Raw genomic sequence first — 21,063 nt, forward strand, 5'->3', positions numbered from 1 at the left:
CCACCGCGGTATCTGATTGGAAGACTCCTGCGGAAATGTGGACTGGTCACAAGCCGGACGTTAGTAAACTACGTGTGTTCGGCTGTAAAGCATTTGCTTGGGTGTCCACGGCACAGAGGAAGAAACTGGATCCGAAAAGCAAGCCTGCTGTGATGATCGGCTATGCGCCGAACGCCTACCGCCTGTGGAACAAAGAGAAGAAGCAGTTATTCCTAGCCAGAGATGTCAAGTTCGATGAAAACAGTTTTCCGTTTGCCACCCAGATCCGTGACGAAACTCCTTTGGTTGTTGCTCCGTACGAGTTCGAGGATCAAGATGAGGAAGACGTGCAAACCCCTGAACAGTCCGTTCAACCCGATGAGCCGCTGGTGGCTCAACATGACGACATCCTGACCAGTCTTGTAAACGGTCACGTTCACCGACGCTTTATTCTCTATTATCATGCTCTTTTTGTCAAGCCATTCGTAACAAGCATGTTCGTTCGACAGGCTTGCCAAAAAATGTATTTTGACATCACGACACTTCTCTATCTTATTCATTTGATATTCATCATTTTTTGTAAACACCGACTGCGTTCACCGTAGCTGTCCACGTGTTCATTTATTTTGCAGTTTCATTATCTCTTTCTAATTCACTCTATAGCGTCTTCGTTCCAATGTGGGTTATCTACAGGTGAGGAGGAAGGAAACTAGTCGACTCTTTCATTCTCACGGTGTTCTTATGAAGCAGCAGATGTGACGTCACGTCTGTTGCTGCATAAGAAACCGCGAGGACGAAAAAGTCGATTATTTTCCGTCTTCCTCAACTCTTAGTACCACACATCGTCTTCGTTCAACGTTGTAAGAAAAGAACACGTCTACGTTTTCTATGGTTATCGTTGTTTTGCTATTCTACAGTCGTGAAAAAGTTCTTAGTGTTGTTGTCGACCAATTTTTACTGTTTCAAGTTAAGATTTTAAAACAGATCCTAAACTTTTCAATCGCAATGGACGTATCAGCATCATCGATCGAAAAAAAGAAATACAGAGAGATCCTAGCGGAAGGCTGCATTTCCACGGAAGACGGATTTGTATTGTGTGCCATCGATGCTGCCAACAGTTGCAAATACCGACAGAAAGCTGAAAAATTTGATGCCGGAAATTTTATCCGACATCTTCGTACAGAACACACCATTCTGGCCAAATCACGTGGACTACTTAAAGATGAGGCGGAAGTACCATCCAAGAGAAAGAAGGCATCAAAAAAAATGATTGCCATCGACAGGCAAACATTTGTCGAAGCAATATTGAAACTGGTGACCGTCCATCACGTTCCCCTGCACTGTGTCGAATGGGAAGGGTTTCAACTGCTCTTGAAACCCATTGGTGAAGCACTAAATATGTGCATGAATCGCCCTAACGTTCTCAGACATCTAACAGTTGCTGCCACAAAGATCCGATCCGCGATTAGAAGTCTGGTGAACGGAAAGCTTATATGTCTAAAAATCGACAGTGCTTCTCGACATGGACGACACATCCTGGGTGTCAACATCCAATTTTTTGACCCAGAGCAGCAGCAGGTAGTGATTCTGACCGTCGGTAAGTGACAGCATCTTATCAAGTTGAAACAGGGCGGATTGCATCTTTATAATTAGGGAGACACTATTCCAAGTACAGCTTTTTCGTAAAAAGTTTAATGCATGGAATGGGATATCCCGTGATTCGCCGTACATGTAAATCATAGATTTATACTCAAAATAATTTCATTTCTTCTTCAGGGATGATTGAACTTAATGAGAGGCACACTGCCAAATTTCTAAGGTCGAAAATCGAAGAAATACTCGCAGGATACGGCATTTCACTTGAGCAGATATTTTCTATCACATGCGACAACGGTGCAAATATGATTGCAGCTGTAAAGCAGTTGCAGTCATATTTGCAGGTTATGATCCTCTCCACTGAAGACGACGAAGATGACCCATCACAAGAGCTACCTGGACTAGACTGGACCGAAGCGATTGAAGAAGAATTTTTCAATCGTATAACGCTTGTGAGGTGTGCTGTGCACACAATGCAGCTAGCAGTCACCGATGTTATCAAGGCATGTGATGCTGACATCCGTCAATGTACTACAGTCACAAAAAATTGCCGCAAGATAGCTTATAAACCGGTGTTCGATCTGCACAACCAATCGCTCCCACCCCTTTATGCTAGGACCAGGTGGGGAGGAATCTTCACGATGTTGGAGCATTTCGAAAAGCATGAAGATTTCTTCAGAGACTTAGGATCGCAGTATCCTGAGCTGGGTTAGTGAAACACGTTAAAAACTGATAAAAAGTTGTACATAGATTTATCACTTACCATTTTAAATTTCAGATCTTACAGAACAGTGGACATTCATTAAGGAATATGTTGCAGCTTTCAGACCAGTTTTCTTGGCAACCAAGAACATGCAATCCAACCATACTTCCCTGAACGATTTTTACTTGACATGGATAAGAACCGTGATGGATGTCAGTAAAATTCAATCTAACCGATTTGTAGAACCATTGACGGCTTCACTGACCCAACGTCTCAAACAGTTGAAGGACAATATGATTTTCAAGTCCGCGCTTCTCATCGATCCACGATTTAATTACCTGAATTCTACACTGTTCACATCTGAAGAAAAAGAGGAAGTTCGAGTAAGTCCATTGCTTTTGTCACTCAATGAATGTTGAACCTCCATTTGTTCTGTATTTTCTTATCCTATTGTTCAGAAATTCATCATTGCAACATGGGAGCGAATCAAGCGAATGAAACCACACAGCGTAGACCAACCAACTCAGTCACCATCAACCTCTGCAACAGGATCAGATCAAGATCAGCACAGTGAGCTGGATGCCTTTTTGACACAGATGTTTGGAGGAATGCTTCCTGAGTCGGGCTCAAGAAGAATTCAAACATCAGACACGTTTCTGAGACAGCTAAAAGCACTTGATCTCGAGCCTCATCAACTCTACTCATTTGATGTATGGAAATATTGGGTTTCACGAAAATTCAGTCATCCCGAGCTATACGAAGTTGCAACTCTGCTGTTGACGGTACCTTCAAACCAGGTGTCCGTGGAACGCGCGTTCAGTGCTCTTGCACTGGTTCTTTCGGACAAGCGAACAAAAATCGCTGAAGCAAACCTTGAAAATATCCTATTGGTTAAGCTCAACAAGGAACTGTTTGAGAAAATAGTTCCTAACTTGTACAATTGGCTTGACGAAGAGCTTTAAGATTGATTCTGAGCATTTCGTCATATTTGAATACCTTTTCTTTTATTTCCATTGATATTTCCCACACAGTTCAATATAACAAGCTATTATCTTGCATTTGACACGAGAAACATGACAAGAGGATATTTTATTGCTCACTAACTGAGCCTTAGTTATTAATGCAAGGGAAAATAGACGAAAAGAACAAATCAATCTTGCTTAGGACATTATGGATTGTTCGAGTAGAAATGTGCTACCGTACACGCAGAGAAAAAAAAATACAAATAAACTCAACCAATTTGCAGTCTACTGCTATTCCCCCGTTTACGCGGTGGGTGGTACTGCTCACTCACCGCTTTTTCTGATTAATGTCCGCCATAATCTAGTTGTATACAGAAAATCGGCTCAATTGATTTAAGGACCGCCGAGAAAGTGGGGGGTGGGCGGTACCACCCACCGCGTAAACGGGGGGATAGCAGTATTATATCTTGGCTAAAACAAATAGATATTTCAGGTTTTATCAACTATGCTTTTATTTAAAAACTGCCGGTTCAACCATATTCCGAACGAGTGCAGGTGAGGAGACACGAAAAAATCCAAACATTGGTACCTATGCATGTGTTAAAAACAATGAACACAAACGTTTCTGAACACTGCCGTGGAAATAACGGAACACCTTACAGTACAACCTCTATTTTGCCTTAGCAGCATTTTCCTTGCTGGCCTCACCAGCGACAAAGACCTTCTTCTTCTTCTCTTGTCCTTGAGTGCTGCTGGGGGAGATCCATCGGCAGATACAGTAGGAGCAGCAGCAGCATCACTAATATCCTTGGTGGTGTTTATGGGGGTGGGGTGGTGGTGACGACAGCGGCAGCAGCTTCCTTAGTCACATCCGACTTCTTGGTGTCCGTTAGCACCAGATCTATGTTCGCCTTCGAAGTAGGTCATTTCGCTCAATTTCGTTGTGTTTCACATACTACTTGGAACGGCTCGACCATTTTGTTGGTTATGCATTCCCATCTTGGCCTTGGCTTCCTCCTTAAATTTGCGCAAATTGAACGGCATTAGACCGTACTTTGGTAGTTCGGCTAGGAATGGCCTGAATGGTGTCGGTGTACAGCCAGAGACTCCTTTCGAAGCGGAACGCTATCGGAAAGTACAGCTTCCGATGTTCTACGTAAAAGGAAATATAATTACAATCTATCAAAACACTTGACATTATAACAAACACACTCACCACTACCGTACTTCCCGGTAAAGTGCGAAACGATTATTCCCAGGTAGACGTCATCGTCAATCGTAAAGCGGTGGTCAGCTGTGCCTCGAGCAACTTGCGTAGCCTTTGTTGGCAATCTTCACTTTCGTCGTCGGGCCTCGATACTCTACCGTTTAACACCGTCGTCTTTCAGCGAAAATGCCAGATTGATGTCGGGAAGGTGATTCTCTTCTTCATTTCCAGTTCATTTTTTAAATTCCAGCTGGTGATCTTCCTTCTGGCAGAGGGCCGTCGCGTACGCTCCTACTGTGGACGCCTGGATCAGGCTCTAAAGGGTGTTGTTGACGATCGCTCCAGCTGTTTTGTTCTGTTGTTTGACCGTACTGTCGGCGATATTATTTTCCTCCCCCCGCGGCTGCTGCTCGTCGTTGTTGACCTTATTGTTGTCGTTTCACTCCCCAGAACCGATGTCAAAAAACATTACGCGTGCGAATCGGCAAGTGATTTTAAATCCACATTATTTTCCTAGAAGTAGAAACAAAACATAACTGCAATGCGTTGTGATGGACTAAATCAACAAAACATACCTGTTACCACTTTTCCAACGTGACAAATCGATTAAATTCTTGCGTCACTTTTCATAAGGTCCTATCTACATTGATCGATTCTCTTCATCGACTTTCTCTTTCGTTAATAACTCGCTTCCAAAAACATTCTAAGCTATTCTCATCGTCCAACATGCTTGATAATACTTTCTTTTAAAATAATATGTAGCAAAATCAGCCCGAAATATGCCTGCAGCCGAGTTATTTACGAAAGAGAGAGTCGATGAAGAGAATCGATCAATGTAGATTGGACGTTATGAAAAGTGACGCGAGAATTCAGTTTTTTAATAACACTTTGGCTATGAAACTTCTATCAAACGACATTCAAAGTATTGTAAACAAATTCAAATGAACGCAACTCAATCGACAGTACTGACAGCGATAGGGAGAGAGAAAATGATGGTCTACTTCTCCAGTTTTCTTTCATTGCTCTTTTGTATACGTTCGAAGGAAAGAGACGAAACAAAAACATTCGATTCATTCTCGTGTTGGAAGCAAAAACTTTTTTTGCGCATGACAGCTGTAGACGGGTAAACGAAATCATGGTCGCGTTCATAGTATTGAATGAATCATAACTTTGACATAACGGCCCTTAGTGAACGCTATCGAAAATGTCGACTGTTTACAAGACTGATCCTGACTGATGATGAAGAAGGCGAGGTTGAAGACGACGGTGTTGAAGAAACCGGAGCGCTCCCTTCGCAACTAGACCGTGGTTCAAACCTCGAAATGGAAACCCCGAGGCGCAGCGAACGGGAGCGCAGACTCCCCGGTAAGTTGAAAGAATTTCTGGTTGGAAAAATTTTCACTGCCGCGCAATCCCATTCTGCAGATGTTCCCCATAACGTTTCCGATGTACTATTTGACGGTTCCGTTGGACGAGATGAGGCCGAGCGTTCGATCTTCGATATCCCGGAGGCGTACAAGGAGATCGCTGGACGAGCCGACGAAGCTCTTTGGCAGCAAGCGGTCCGTGAGGAACTGCAGTCGCTAGCGGACAACCATGCTTGGCGATTGGTGAGATGCCCTGCTGGTGTGGTTCCGCTCAAATCGAAATGGGTCTTCCGAATCAAGCCGGACGAGCATGGCGAACCGATCCGTTACAAGGCGCGCTTGGTGGCGAAGGGATTCCAACAGAAGCCCGGAGTCGACTACAACGAAACATATTCCCCCGTAGCAAACTTAGCCACGATACGAACCGTTCTTGCTGTAGCAACCCACCGAAGGATGCACGTTCACCAACTCGATGTGAAGACCGCATTCCTCTACGGTGAGCTTGAAGAAGACGTCTACATGGCCATACCCGAAGGAGTTGCAGCACCGCCGAACTTCGTTTGCAAGCTGGATCGATCGCTGTACGGACTCAAGCAAAGCCCCCGCTGTTGGAACAACAAGCTAAACGACCTTCTACTGGATTTCGGCTTTACCCGTTCCCGGCATGATTACTGTCTATATACCAGGATCGACGATCGAGGGGGGGTATACATAATCATCTACGTGGACGATTTGCTCATTGCTGGCGATCGACTGGACCTGGTGAAGGAGATCAAGCGTGCTCTTTCCAAGAAGCTCCAGATGACGGATTGCGGCGTGGTTAATCATTTCCTTGGAATGAAGATCCGATACGACCGCGCCACCGGATGCATGTACCTGGCGCAAGAAGCTGCTGTGGACCGTGTGCTGACGAAGTTCGGCATGCAAGACTGTAACCAAGTCAAAACCCCAATGGAGAAAGGCTGTTTCGTGCCACCACAAGCTGCGAATCCTGTGTCGCATCCATACCGTCAATTGCTGGGCAGCCTGATGTATACGATGCTGTGTGTTCGACCGGACATATGCTACGCTGTTGGATACCTAGGGCGCTTCCAAGTTCAACCTGATGAGGCCCACTGGCAAGCCCTGAAGAGAGTGGTCCGTTACGTGAAGGGAACGAAGAACTTGAAGCTCCAGTACAAGCAAAACGACGACGCCGAGGCACTTTTCGGGTACGCAGACGCTGACTGGGCATCGGATGTTGAGGATAGGAAATCCGTTAGTGGCTTCGTCTTTAAGGTCTTTGGGAACACCGTGTCTTGGGCAAGCCGCAAGCAACAAACCGTTGCACTGTCGTCGTGTGAAGCCGAGTATGCAGCTTTAAGTGCCGCGGCCTCCGAAGGGCTGTGGCTGCACGGAATCCTTGAAGACCTGAAGCAAGTTCGACCGGACACGGCATTCAAGGTGTACGAAGACAACCGTGGGTGCATTGCAATGGCCACAAACACCGAAAGCAAGCGTGTCAAGCACATCGATGTAAAGCACCATTTTTTGCGCGACCATGTGGCACAAGGAAGACTTCAAATCGAAGCAATTGATACAGCAAACCAAATAGCGGACACGTTCACCAAGCCCCTGGAACCTGGACGTTTCCGCGAACTGAGGACCCTCCTAGGACTGACCGATTCAGGGGGGGTGTTGGAGTAAATCGGTAACGCAGTGTGCTGATCACCTCCTTGGAGACCGAACGTCACCCCTAGCAACCTAAGTTTTCTTAAATAAACAACGGTGAAAAACTTTTCATTCCTGTTCAAGACTCCACTCAAGCTAGTCGTTAAATAAAATCCATTCTACTTTTAAACTTTGCTGTTCCGGTTCTTTCTAACAATCAAGAGTTCTTGACTTTCTTCAAGTTCTCTGGAACTGCCCTGTGGTTCTCTGATCTTCCAAGGTGTTCTCGAAGCTACCCTAAAGTTTCTACAATTCTCCGGAAGTTCTTGGTACTGTCCTGAAATTAATGGAACTGTCTTAAAAATCTTTACACTTCTATGAAAATCTCTGAACATCTGTAAAGGCTTAAAATATGTCTATAGTTTTCTAAAATTATCAGTAGATCTCTGGACGTCTTTAAAATTCCTGAAACATCTTAAAGAAGATAAATAGATCAAAGATTTTACAATTTTCCAAATGTTCTCTTAAATTTTTTGAAGGTTTCTTGACTTTCCTAAAGTTCTCTGGATTTATCTAAAGTGCCTAGAGTACTAGCAACAATCAATACGAAACTAACGATTTTAAATTGGCTCACTACTTGACTAGCCTATTGGTCCCAAGCAAACGATTAATTTACCCCATTCTAGTCGAAATTCTAGTACTACGCAATGTTTGTTTTGATTCGCTATGAAAGTTTGACAGATAAAATGAGGGGTTAGTGGTTTTTCCTATGTTTCGAGGGGTGAATCGATTATCTTGAGACTGAAGAGAGTACCAGGGCTGAGCCAAAAAGTTGAGCACGTTATTTCGGGAGCTTCTAGTCTTAGAGTTACCTCTATGGTACTAGCCCTGAAATGAATTAAACTTCTTGTCAGATCTCTACAGTTTCTTGGATTTCTTGAAACTGATTTGATGTTTCGGACATTTTTTTAAGCACTCTAAACTTTCCAGATGTTCTCAAGACTAACTTTAATTTTTGGTACTTCATGAAGAATCTCTTTTATCTGAATTTAATGGAACTGATCTAAAGTACTCGAAATTTACCAGAAGTTTTAGGAACTCCCCTGATGTTTCCATAGTTTTCCTAATCTTGGACCTGCACTGAGTGCTCAGAACTAGCTAAAGTTACGTAGCATCCTTTAAGATCTTTAAACTCAACTGAAGTTTTGGCATCTTCGAAGTTAATGGAACTGCCCTGATGCTCATCGATGTTCACTGAAGTTCTCGAAATTTTACTGAAGCCCTAAAGCTACCGGAACTTACCATAACAGATCTTTAACTGTGCATATTGTTCTCGAGCTACCGAATTGTTCAGAACTTTCTTTAAATTCTTGGTGTTTCCATGAAATCTCAGAACAGAATTTTTCAGATGCTAATGGAACGTTAATTGACATGATTTTTTTTTCTTTTCTTTCTGACGCTAATGGAACTTGTTTAACCTCGTTTAAGTTTTCTGGACTGTGTGCTTTGAGCATCTTTGAGTTCATACAATTTTTCAGAAATTAATCGGACGGACCTGAATTTAAAAAAAAAAATTTATGAAGTTTGCAGAATATCTCTCCTATTTTCACAATTTTCCGGACTCTGAGATTCTGTAATATGGTAAATGGATGTAACATTGACCTAAATGCCCCTAATTCGGGCCCATACATAAATTAAGCAATTGACTAAATTTTCAATAGCGACCAAAAATAGCCATTAGTAACGTCCCAATGACGCGTTCATCTAGATAAAATGATAAATAGCAGATTTTTAGCGATGAGTTCAATCTTAGATACATAGGCCAACATTAGAGCCATTTCCCGTATCTCTTACGGATATGTTTTTCTGAAAAATTCAATCAAATCGACATAACTGACTTGTCTTTGTTTTGTTTTTATTCAACACAGCTGGTATGTTGACAGATCGAGGGAAAAGCAACTAGTGGAAAAATTTCATGAACGAGAGATGCTCCGGTTGCAAATCAATGTGCATTATAGAGGGTCCTAGTGTGCATGAACATTACGCTTGATGATATGTTTGAAGAATTTCCTTCTGTGGTATTACATTCACTGAGAATTTCATGACAATCGGTTGAGATACTTATTTTTGGCGAGTACTTCTAAGTGATGCAATTTAACTGTGGACACCCTTTATAAAGAATATCGAGTTGTGAAACGATGACTGAATATGTTTATGAAGGAAACCTTTATGATTTTTCAAGTTATTATATTAATTTCTATGCCAAACAACCATTATGTCAAACAACTTTATGCCAAACGACATTATGCCAAACGACTTTATGCCAATATGCAACTATAAATCCGTCCTAATAAAGAGCAAATAAAGATGCCCAGCCTGATGTGCAGCACCGAATATCTGGTCTAACTTAATTAGGTATAGAAAGTACATGATAACTACCCCTATATAACGAACGTTTCCAAAGGTGCAACAAACAGCCACTTCCACGGAGTTCAAGTTGTTACTTCTTTCATTGTACTCGCTATGTAGTTGAACTCCCAGCTGTTCAGTCCACATGGACGACGAAGCAGCATAAACAGAGCGGATTCGGTCTTTCTCTGAGCAATTCACCCGGCTTCCAAAGAGGCACTTCTCCAGCAGGAGAGTCCCGGAGAGCGATGAGACCAGCTTCGCAGCATCTTTTGCTCTGACTGCTCTCCAAGCTACACCAGTTGCATGCCGTTGGTGTTTGGCGCGCTTTCTCCACCGCCATGTGGATCGGATGGGTCCTCCCTGTTGGGGAATGGTCCATCGCATCGTCCTCGGTCGCATGCTGCGGGATGCTGCGGCTCTGAGCGTAACATTGAATTCTGTATATCTCAAGGTTAACACCGCCAGCCAGCCAGTCAGCCAGTCAGTCTTACGTTATCTGTCGGCCGGATCGGTTTGAAAGTTTCAAAGTTCCTCTCGGTTCACCTTATATCTCAGTTTAGAATCAACTGGTTGAGATGATCTAGTCGCAACTTGTTTGGTTTGTTCTAGTTTGATAAATTGATATTAGATACGGTTCGTTTTGGAGAAGAAGCGTGTCAATTAAACGGTGTCCATCTATGGAATACTGGAAGTGCAAGCACGTGATGGATGCGTTCTAACGGACGAGAAGGGCAATATGTTTGTGGTCTGATTGGTAGATTGAAATGTTAATAAGATCAAGGGGGGTGATTGATGGAGGCTAGCCAGGGAAGAAGCATGGCCAGTCTTGGTGCGAAAGTAAAATGTTACCGGGTGGATTCTGAAATGTTACGCCCGGTGTGTAACTTTGTGATTTATCTGTTTATGGTGGTGGTGGTTGTTGTTGAGGCCCTGTAGGATGACCGAGAACAAGGAGGAGCTACAAAGGAACCAAAGCGGATTATTTGCGGACGGTAAATAAATTTAGCCGCCATAAATTGAGTTACGGATGGAACAAATTGAGTACGGATGGAATATGATTTTCATAAATTTCTGAAGAACAAATTCGAACGGATTCGAAAATTGATTCGTTAATGTATTGGATGGTAATCGTAATCGAAGGACCAGCGAGGTAACCTGTCGGGTTATGTTATTCTAGTCAAAAGCTTAATTGGATGAAAAGATAACGATGGAGAAAAACGACCTGTTTCCATCTCAGTGAGTGTATTGTTTATTGTAATCAAATGTTATTTGGTTTCAAGGCAATACTGCTCTAATGCAGACGCTGCTTGTGGATGAAGAACGATAGGTTTGTACTCGATGCGTAAACCGTTTTCTGACCATGTTTGGTTAAAAAGATAGTTGGTTGTGTTGCGACAACGACCTGGGTGAATTTCGCTGCCGAAGGGGTAGTGTTCCAAATTTATTTGATGATGATGGACAAATAATGTTATTTACGTGATTGAGTTAGATAGAATAAATTGCTTTAATAGTAATGTGCTGCTAGCACACTCACAGTGTTATATTAACTCAGTTTTGTACAGGGAGACAATGGGCAACTGTCGCATCGATAGCACTATTTAGTAATGATACTTGTTTTGAGATAGACGTTTATTTTATTCTAAATTTGAAATGTATTAGGGTGGCCCAAAATAACACTCTATCTGAAAACCTGGGTCCTCAACCAACAAAATTTTGTAAGTCGGCAACACTGAGAAACGTAATTTAGATTGAAATTTTTCAAAAAAGTCGATTTTTCATAACCATAACTGAAGAAATATTTCTAATACTTCAAAATTTAGTACAACTCAACCATTTTATATCTTTTACACATTCCATGCGGTCCCTACCATATGAAAAATAATTGTCATGGCCTGCTAGATGCTAAATTTTTCTGTGATTTTTTTCTATTCTCACATATCAAGATTTTTTAGGAGCAAAATGACATTGAATCACCAAAAGTGGATACCAAAATAAGACCTGTAGTTGATTTAATATAGCAAAAAGAGGGTAAATTTTTATGACAAACAGCTTTGCCGTCGAATGTTGATCATTTTTTAGTTATTCATGCATATCTGTAGAATGCATCATATTTTAGCATATTTCCTTTAAAATCTTTAAATATTTGCAAAGTCATACAAAAATCTATCTATCTATCTATATATATAAAAATGAATTTCTGTCTGTCTGTCTGTCTGTCTGTCTGACCCTTATAGACTCGGAAACTACTGAACCGATTGGCGTGAAAATTTGTATACAGGGGTTTTTGGGGCCGTGGAAGGTTCTTATGATGGTTCGAGACCCGTTCCCCCTTCTGTAAGGGGGGGCTCCCATACAAATGAAACAGAAATGTCTGCATAACTCGAGAACTAATCAAGCAAATGGAACCAAATTAGGCATGTGAGGGCGAGTGTGGGGGTATAAGGAGATAATCATAGGGGGTAGCCCCTTAGATAATAGGGGGGGGGGGGCGGACTACGTACAATATAGCATGTTTTTTTTTTTAAATCGGCGCATAAACTCAAGTTAATATTGAATCCCGAGCAAGACCGGGCACACTCAGCTAGTGATCAATAAATATGTAAAATGTTGGTTCAAGTATTTTTTTTTGAATGTAATAAATTATGAAAATTCAAGTGTGGGATCCTTAACCAGCCGTTATATATTTTGGAGTAACACCCCAGTAAAGTCCACAAAGACGCCATGAATGTTGTGGGATAAAATGATTACCAAAAAATACGATATTTTTTTTAGTAGTTTCATCAACAGTTTTAAATTAGGTCTCTGAAGCAGATAAGAGAGTGAAGGTTACATTTTATTATAACGCAACAGTAAGTTGTTTTCCTTATCAGAAGATGGAACTTTCAATATTGAACAAAATGTTGGCTCATATGTCAGCTAAGTAGGGGAGGCACGGGTATAACGATCATACGGGTTTTAAGCACCTCTTTGTTCTCAAATTCGGATAAAAACCCTAACATAAAATTATCATGTATCATCATTATGTAGTTTATAGTACAGCGTGTTCGTAGTATGGCGCATATAGAATACTGTGACTTTTTTTTTATTGTAGTCACTTTAACACTTGTTTGGGGGAAAGTTTTTGGCGTGGTTCTGACTATCGATTTCTCGATGGTTGAAAAGAACTAAAATTGAATGCATCTGCTCGGTACAAGATTTATTTTACTAATAATTCAACTGACAAGGTTTTTCATTTAACAGGTAAAGCAAATACAACATTGTATGTGTATACACTGAAATAAGTGGACTGTATTCTTCTTACTGAGCAATCATACACCCCCCGTTGGATCGTTAGAGTCAACATCCGGAAACAGACAGATCTTAGTCACTGCCCGTATAAACTCGCTACTCGCCGTCCTGACGGTGACCACTCTCACCACCTTGTCCTCACCTGGATGTGTAGCAGTGATGCGGCCCAATTTCCACTGCTGTGGTGGAACGTTCTCCTCTCGCAGTAGCACCAAAGCACCTATTTTGATGTCCAGAACATCGCCCTTCCATTTCTGCCGTGTCTGCAGCGTGTGCAGGTAGTCAGCAGACCATCGCTTCCAAAAATGTTCTCTCATGTACTGCACATGTTGCCACCTTGACAGCCTGCCAATCTTCAATTGGTCGTACGACGGTTCGGGAATTGCTTGACCTGTGCGTCCAATCAGGAAATGCGAAGGGGTCAAAGCCTGGAAATCGTTGGGATCGTCTGATAAGGGGCACTTAGGACGAGAATTCATAATCACTTCCGCTTCGGCCAGGAACGTCGTCATTTCTTCGAATGTTAACCTCGTTTCTCCCACAACGCGTTTGAGTAGGTACTTCATTGCCTTTACTCCGGCCTCCCAAACTCCGCCGAAGTGAGGACTTCGCGGCGGGATGAAATGCCAGGTAATACCCTTTGTGGCACAGAACTCGGTCAGCCTATCCTTGTGCAACTAACTTTGGAATAGTTCTCGTAGTTCAGCAAGTTCATTGGAAGCCCCGATAAATGTTGTGGCATTGTCCGAATGAATGTTTGAAGGAATGCCACGTCGACTGGTGAATCTTTGCAATGCTGCCAAGAAAGTCTCTGAGCGCAGATCTGTGCATAGCTCCAAATGTACTGCCTTCACTGCCATACACACAAATACAACAACGTATGCTTTCAGAAACTTCGGTTTTTTACCACTTTCCCTGATTATGAATGGTCCAGCAAAATCTACACCAGTCGAAGCAAACACTGGTGCAGGTGTGACTCGGCAACTTGGCAACTCGCCCATAAACTGATTCAACTGTGGTGGTTTGTGCTTGAAGCACCTGAAACATCGACCGGTAATCCGTTTGACGGTTGTCTTCACTTTAATCGGCCAATACTGCTGACGAATTATCGAAATCAATGCGTTCTGTCCTACGTGCAGGTTCTTCTCATGTAGGTGGCGTACTAGCAACTTGACCACTGGATGCCTTTCTGGAAACAGTAATTGGTGCTTGCCTTTGTAGGGAATGTTTGAATATTTTAGTCGACCACCGACTCTGATGAAGCCTTCGCCGTCCACGAAAGGCGCCAAGCTGGACAGATTGTTCCGCTTGTTGTCCCCGGACTGCAACTGCTTGAGCTGCTCCTTAAACTCCTCCTGTTGAATGACCTTGAAGATGGTTTGAGTCGCCCTAGACAATTCGCTGGCTGATAACGGATTGCTGACAGGATTTCTCTTCTTCGTGTGGGTTATTTCAACAAACCGCCACACATACGCCCAAGCACGTTGCAGACGGTTGAAGTTGCTAACCCGTTTCCAGTTACTGCATGATTTTTCCACGGTTACAGCAACAATGGTTTTTGTACTCCGAAGCTCCGGAAGTTCTTCATCTGCCAACACAGGAACTAATTGATCTTCTGCTTCACAACGTTGTCGCTGCTCTGGTGCGGCTCTCCACCAAAGTTCAATCTCGATCAGCTGCTCTGGAAATAATCCTCGCGAAAGCACATCAGAGGGATTATTCTCGGACTTGACATAGCCCCATGGTGGCTACTCGGTTGCACACGAACTCGTTCAAGACCGCTGGGGACTTCTTCAGCCAACTCAAACAAATCATCGAGTCGGAGTACAACTTGACGCTGTCGAACTTCACCTTCAAAGATTTAATGGCCTTCTGAACCAGTTGGCCCAGTACTAGTGCACCGCACAGTTCAAGCCTAGGTATGGTCGTCGGCTTCAGTGGGGCTACTCGGGATTTACTGCACACTAGTTGAATGTTTATTGTACCATCGCTGAGCTCGCTCCGAGCGTACAGGACAGCACCATATGCCCGTTTGGATGCATAACCAAGTAGCTCGATCTTCGTAGCATCGCCTGGAATGACGCATCTCTTCTTCTTGATATTCCGTACTGCAACCAGTTGTTTACGGAACATTAACCACATCTGCATCTGCTCGTCGGGCAACTCATCGTCCCAACCCAGCTTCAAACGCCATAGCTCTTGCATTATCAGTTTTGCGGTGGTCACCACCGGTCCTAGGAAACCCAGTGGGTCGAAAAGCTTGCTAATTTCCGATAGAACCATCTTTTTCGTGATTCTGCCTCCATTCAGCTCCAGGTGTGGTACGTTGAAAGCGAAGTAGTCGTAATTAGGATTCCATATTAGCCCCAAAGTCTTGATAGTGTCGTTGATATCAGACATCTCGAAGTCTACCTGCTTTTCCTGCAACTCGGCTGGGATGGACTGAAGAACTTCAGCGCTATTGGAGCAAAATTTATGCACACCGAAGCAAACTTGGCTCAGCATGGCCTTTAACTGTTTGTAGATTTCCACGACGGCTGCAGCTGTTTTGCCTCCAGTGAGAAAATCATCTATGTAGCTATCCTCCTTGACAACGCCAGCTGTTATTGAAAAGTTTTCTGCTTCGTCCATAGCTAGCTGTGTCATCGCCCTTGTGGCAAGGTAAGGGGCACTCGAACAGCCGTATGTGACCGTTGTTAATTCAAAGGTAGCCATTTCGTTCGCGTCACAATTCTCTGATACTTTCGATCGTCCGGGTGTACTAGTACCTGCCGGTACATCTTAGGTACATCCGCTGTTAGCACTACCTGATGCGTACAGAACGTAGCATGATAGTGACCAAGTCGCTTTGCACTGTTGGTCCTACCAGCTGAGTGTCGTTGAGAGATATGCCTGTCGTTGACGCCGCCGAGGCATCAAAAACCACTCGAACTTTTGTAGTCGAGCTGGTTGCCTTGTAGACTGCGTGGTGCGGTAAGAAGTAGCCTTCCTCCGGGTTGTGGCTTACATCTTGCATATGGCCCAGAGTCGCATATTCTGTCATGAATTGCGTGTAGGCTTCTCGCTTGGATGGGTTTTTGGTAAGACTGACCATCAGCCTTCCAAGTCGGTGCTTCGCATTCTCATAAGAGTCGCCCAGTTGACCCTTGAGATTTTTTGAATGGCAATCAAACAACGTACCGCCCCTCATTGTTTCGGCTGTGCGATTCATCGAAATGTTGTTCTACAGCACGCTCTGCTGCGGTCATCTTGCTGGTGTGATACCCTGCCTTCAGTTCCCAGAATCTGGAAAGAGTACGGTTGACATCTTCATACGTGGTTGCTAGCTGACAGACTCGTCTTTGGACAGCCGATTGCTTGGTCTCCGCAGAACCGCTGACGACTCACCCGAACACAGTTTCAGCCAGTGTCGGGAAGTCACTTCCTATCTTCACACGTCCCTTCATAATAATGTCGTAGAATATTTCAACGCCGATAATCACATCGACGACATCCGGAACATCAAACGCTGGGTCTGCTAGCTCGATGCCAGCAGGGAGTGGCCAGTTTTTGATTTCTACCTTACCTGTCGGTAGCTCGGTGATTGATGGCGTCACTATAAAATCAAGAACAGCAGAAAACTCGCCATCTCGAGACGACACCTTCGTATGGACAACCTTGTTGGCCGTTGTCTTCATTCCGTTCAGTCCGCAGATCGTAATCGGCGGATTCATTACTAACAACTGCATGTTGAGTTTCTTCGCCAACCTCTCCGTGATGATGTTGGACTCAGAGCAGCAGTCCAGCAACGCTCTACATGTCGTAGTTGCATTACCGGAACCGAACACCACGATCTTCGCTGTTGACAGAAATATTTGCTTCGATATTGGTTGCGTTTGTGTGCAGCAGCTGACTGTGCGCTGCTCAGGTGCAGCTGGTGGTTCTTCTTTCTTTTCAGCTTCCACTGAATTCTTCGGTTGGTTGATCTCAGCTTGCTACCTGGAATCTTCTGAGCGCTCATTGTGGAGGAAGCTGTGGTGATGCTTAGCACAGATTTTACAATGCTGGTCCGATGTGCAATCCACTGTACGATGTCCTGGGCGCAGACAGTTAAAACATAGACCTGCCTTCTTGACCTTGTCGAAGCGCTCGGCACCAGGTAGCTTTTTGAAATCAGTGCACTTATATATAGAGTGGGGATTGGAACAGCACGGGCACGACTCCTTGTTTGTTTGAACGAACATTTTCGTTTGTTTGGGCTTTATCGCTGCCTGCTGCTGTCCGAATTTTGCTGCTACCTGCGGGTGATTGATGTGGGTGTAGTTCGTCAACTTCTGAAGGACACGGCTTCGTTCTTTAAGGAAATCAATCAGATCCTCGGAGTGGGAGTTCGCCGCGATTCAATGACGACTCCCACAACCGTCTACTTTCTCTGTCCATCCGCTTGCTGATCAGGTTGATAAGAATCATCTCCGGCAGACCTTCCACCGGGAGCTCCCGGGTTTTCAAAGCATCTACATGCTTTGTGCATGTCTCCACCAACTTTCGCATCTCATCGCCGTTTTCTCTGGTCAACTTAGGCAGATCTAGCAACGCATCGATGTGAGTATCGATGATCAATCGCTCATCCTCATATGCATCTTCCAACAATCGCCATGCCGACTCATAGTCGTTGTTATCAATTACCTCTTGATCAATGTTGTCTGCTGCGTTGCCAATCAGTGAGTTTTTTAGGTGGTACAATTTGATCGCTGGCGACTCATTTGGATACCGACCCATCACGGTTTGAAACATACATTTAAATGAGTGCCAGTTTTCCAACTTTCCATCAAATGTAGGCAATGGCACTTGTAAGTGAGGGACGTTGTGTATCACCTGTGTTCTCGGAAGGGATTCCGACACATTGGCGTTTTGTACCAAAGCTCGACTTGAATCATCGCGCTTCAAGTCAGCTATCTTTGTCTGCACTTTCACATATAAGTCGGCATGGCGTGTTTCGAAATCAAGGTAAATGGTTTTCCATTCACCTTTTCTATCCCAGGCGACGAGACCGACTGCTTCGTTGTAAACGGAATCGAATTCCTCGTAGGACTTCTGGATTGTTTGCTGCTGGAGAGTCAGGTAGTGTATGTTGTTCGCTTCATCCTTGTTTATCGCCTTTTTAATGCGATGCATTTTCTCCATGATGAGATCCAGACGTTCGCTCAGGTTTTCCAATGTTTGCTCCATTTTCTGACGCACTTTCTTCACCCGGTCTAATTCTTTCTGTTGGGCAACACTGAACTCCAGCGGCGACTTCGAGCACTGAGCAGTTTCTTCATCCGTATCAGTGGATTCCTCCTGAACTCTTGATCCCGTCAAAGCCGCCAACAGGTTTTTTCTCGATACACTTCTCGTTACTCTGGGAGTATCACTAATTTTCCTATATGATTTTCTTTTATGTTCACCCATTAATCTTCTTTCGCATTTTGTTCACAAAAAGTTTCACTTTTTTCTCTTCTCACTTTTGTTTTCGCAAGCCTTGTGCTTTCGTTGTTCTTCGCTGCCGCAATGGCTGATTACGGCGCTTTTTCACATAACCACTTTCTTGTACTAAAAGCTTCGCGCTTCTTCTTTTTTCAGTCGTTCGAAAGCTTCGCGCTTTCGCTCTTCTTTGCAACCGCCCTGAATGGGTGCGGAGCTTTGCACTTAACCACACTTTTAATCTGGAAGCTTCGCGCTTCGCTTGCTTTTGCCAGCACGCCCTGTACGTGCCGCAATCCAACTTAAACTTCGGCAAACTGTGCCGCTGCTTATCCGGTGGCGGAACGCCAGACCAGATAATCCACTTAAAGACCGTTTGACGATCTTTCGCAGTTGTGGTAGCTCAAACCACTTTTCCACGTAATCACGCAACACATTCTTGCATGCACGCCGTCGCCAATAATGGCGCCGTCAAAGATTTTGATGTAAATCCAATTTCTCCAAATCCGGATCCCGATAGGACCAAAATGTTTGGGGGAAAGTTTTTGGCGTGGTTCGGACTAGCGATTTCTCGATGGTTGAAAAGAACTAAAATTGAACGCATCTGCTCGGTACAAGATTTATTTTACTAATAATTCAACTGACAAGGTTTTTCATTTAACAGGTAACGCAAATACAACATTGTATGTGTATACACTGAAATAAGTGGACTGTATTCTTCCAAAATCCTGGACTTGGAAAAAATGCCAGTCATGTCGGAGGAAACCTCATAGAAAATGTTACTCAAAACCCTCCCCGCAACTGAAAATACCGGCGAGTGGATAAGTGAGTCAACATACACACTTAATTTTTTTCGCCGAGATTCCAACAGCCGAGTGATTCTGCAATTTATTTTGCTGAGATTCAGTAAAACAATTGCCGAGACTCAGCTAACAAATAACATTTTGCAGAGATATCAGCTAACAAACAGATATTTTGCAGAGATATCAGCAAAAGCAAATGCCGAAGTAATCGGCTGTTGGAGATTTTACCGAGCTAGATTAAGTGTGTAAGGCTACTCAATTTTGAGTAGTCACACTTGCCGCTGAGATGAGTACATTCGACTAAATTTTGAGTTGACCAGAATAAGCGTGTACATTAAGGAAAGTTTCAGGGTTGTGTAGTGGTTATGTATATATGTATGTAAAACCGAATTCTTCATCACTTCTCAAAAGTGATGGAGTAATACGACATTCACTAAACTAAGGCACTATACCACAATAAATCAAATTACTATATCAAAAAATGTCCCGAACTGAGGAAAAACATGCATTTTCAATCAAATTCCCACTGTCTGGCAGCGGCATTATGAATAAAATTTCCCTGCAATCATGTCTTGTGTCTGCAAGAAGCTTGAAATCGGGAGTTAGAATGTGACAGCTCTACCACAGAAACAATAACCCTTTTCAAAAACGCAAGCATTTCGGAGCTTTTTCCACGCATGATAAGCCCCGATGCTAATAAACAATTCAAGCTGAACATTGCATTAGGTCCTAAGTAACATTGATCGATTCTCTTCGTCGACTTTCTCTTTCGTTAATAACTCGAGCCCATAACCGTTCCTTGTGGTGTTTGTCGTATTAGATGCTAGATAAAAGCTTCTTTTATCGATTTGTATGCTGAAAATACATGGGAATGTCATTACATGGCCGTGGGGATGCAAAGAGAAAGTCGACGAAGAGAATCTGTCAATGTTACTTAGGACCTAATGAAATGTTCAGCTTGAAGTTATTAACGAAAGATAAAGTCGACGAAGAGAATCGATCAATGTTACTTAGAACCTAATGCAATGCCCTAATAAAAAATAACCATAAACGAACGATAACCCAAATCATTGAACTATTCCACAAATGGTTTGGATGATACCCAGAACACGTCGTTAAGCAAATTAACCATGCAATTTTTATTAGGGTGTTCAGCTTGAATTGTATTCATACTTTCATTCAAGCAGAAGTTGAATGACGCTTATTTAATGAGCATCTGGTAAATGATTTTTTTTAAATATAACTTAGCACCGGCTGGAACAAATTGCTCTCTACCAGAACTGCACTATTCGCCAGCAATTGAATGGAGCGGGACTCTTTTTGGTCACCGTCCCGCAATCCATTTACAATTTTTACAATCCCGCATCAGATTATTAATTATTTCAAATAAAATACAACAAAAACAAATCTATTTAGTAGCACGGCCTACTTCGATGGGTTGCGCAGAGATTATCATGGTATCTGTGTGGACCCGAAACACCCCAGTGTAACATGAGCTTAACTAGGGCAAAGCAGCCCTGCAAATAGCTTGAAGAGAGTGTGCGTGTGAACTCTACACAGAGTACGTATGAACCATCAGAGCCACCATCGCTCTTGACTTTTCCTTCATCAGCGTCCAGGAGATAAAACGTGTTCCGCAGAGCTCCGGCGCTGG

At 43.4% G+C, this 21,063-nt stretch overlaps 2 protein-coding genes across 2 annotated transcripts in view; both read left to right on the forward strand.

The window, feature by feature from the left end:
- Positions 1-416: 416 nt before the first annotated feature.
- LOC135699683 (uncharacterized) lies at positions 417-2,156 on the forward strand. Its single transcript, XM_065219975.1, has one exon. It carries the CDS (start codon positions 868-870, stop codon positions 1,582-1,584), a length of 717 nt encoding a protein of 238 aa, XP_065076047.1. The 5' UTR covers positions 417-867; the 3' UTR covers positions 1,585-2,156.
- Positions 2,157-10,669: 8,513 nt separating this feature from the next.
- Positions 10,670-21,063, forward strand: part of LOC135699763 (calcitonin gene-related peptide type 1 receptor-like) — a 199,363-nt gene continuing 188,969 nt past the window's right edge. The window contains exon 1 of the mRNA XM_065220083.1: positions 10,670-10,868. Coding sequence (XP_065076155.1) covers positions 10,814-10,868 — 55 coding nt within the window. The 5' untranslated portion in view covers positions 10,670-10,813. The remainder of the gene's footprint in view (positions 10,869-21,063) is intronic.

Source organism: Ochlerotatus camptorhynchus, unplaced genomic scaffold (genome assembly GCF_037179485.1).
Source record: "Ochlerotatus camptorhynchus isolate MF236.1 unplaced genomic scaffold, CSIRO-AGI_Acam_v1.1 ptg000114l, whole genome shotgun sequence".
NCBI lineage: Eukaryota > Metazoa > Arthropoda > Insecta > Diptera > Culicidae > Ochlerotatus > Ochlerotatus camptorhynchus.

Bases quoted from the DNA above. Each gene is read 5' to 3' on its own strand.
- LOC135699683 (XM_065219975.1), top strand. From the start codon at position 868: ATGGTTATCGTTGTTTTGCTATTCTACAGTCGTGAAAAAGTTCTTAGT.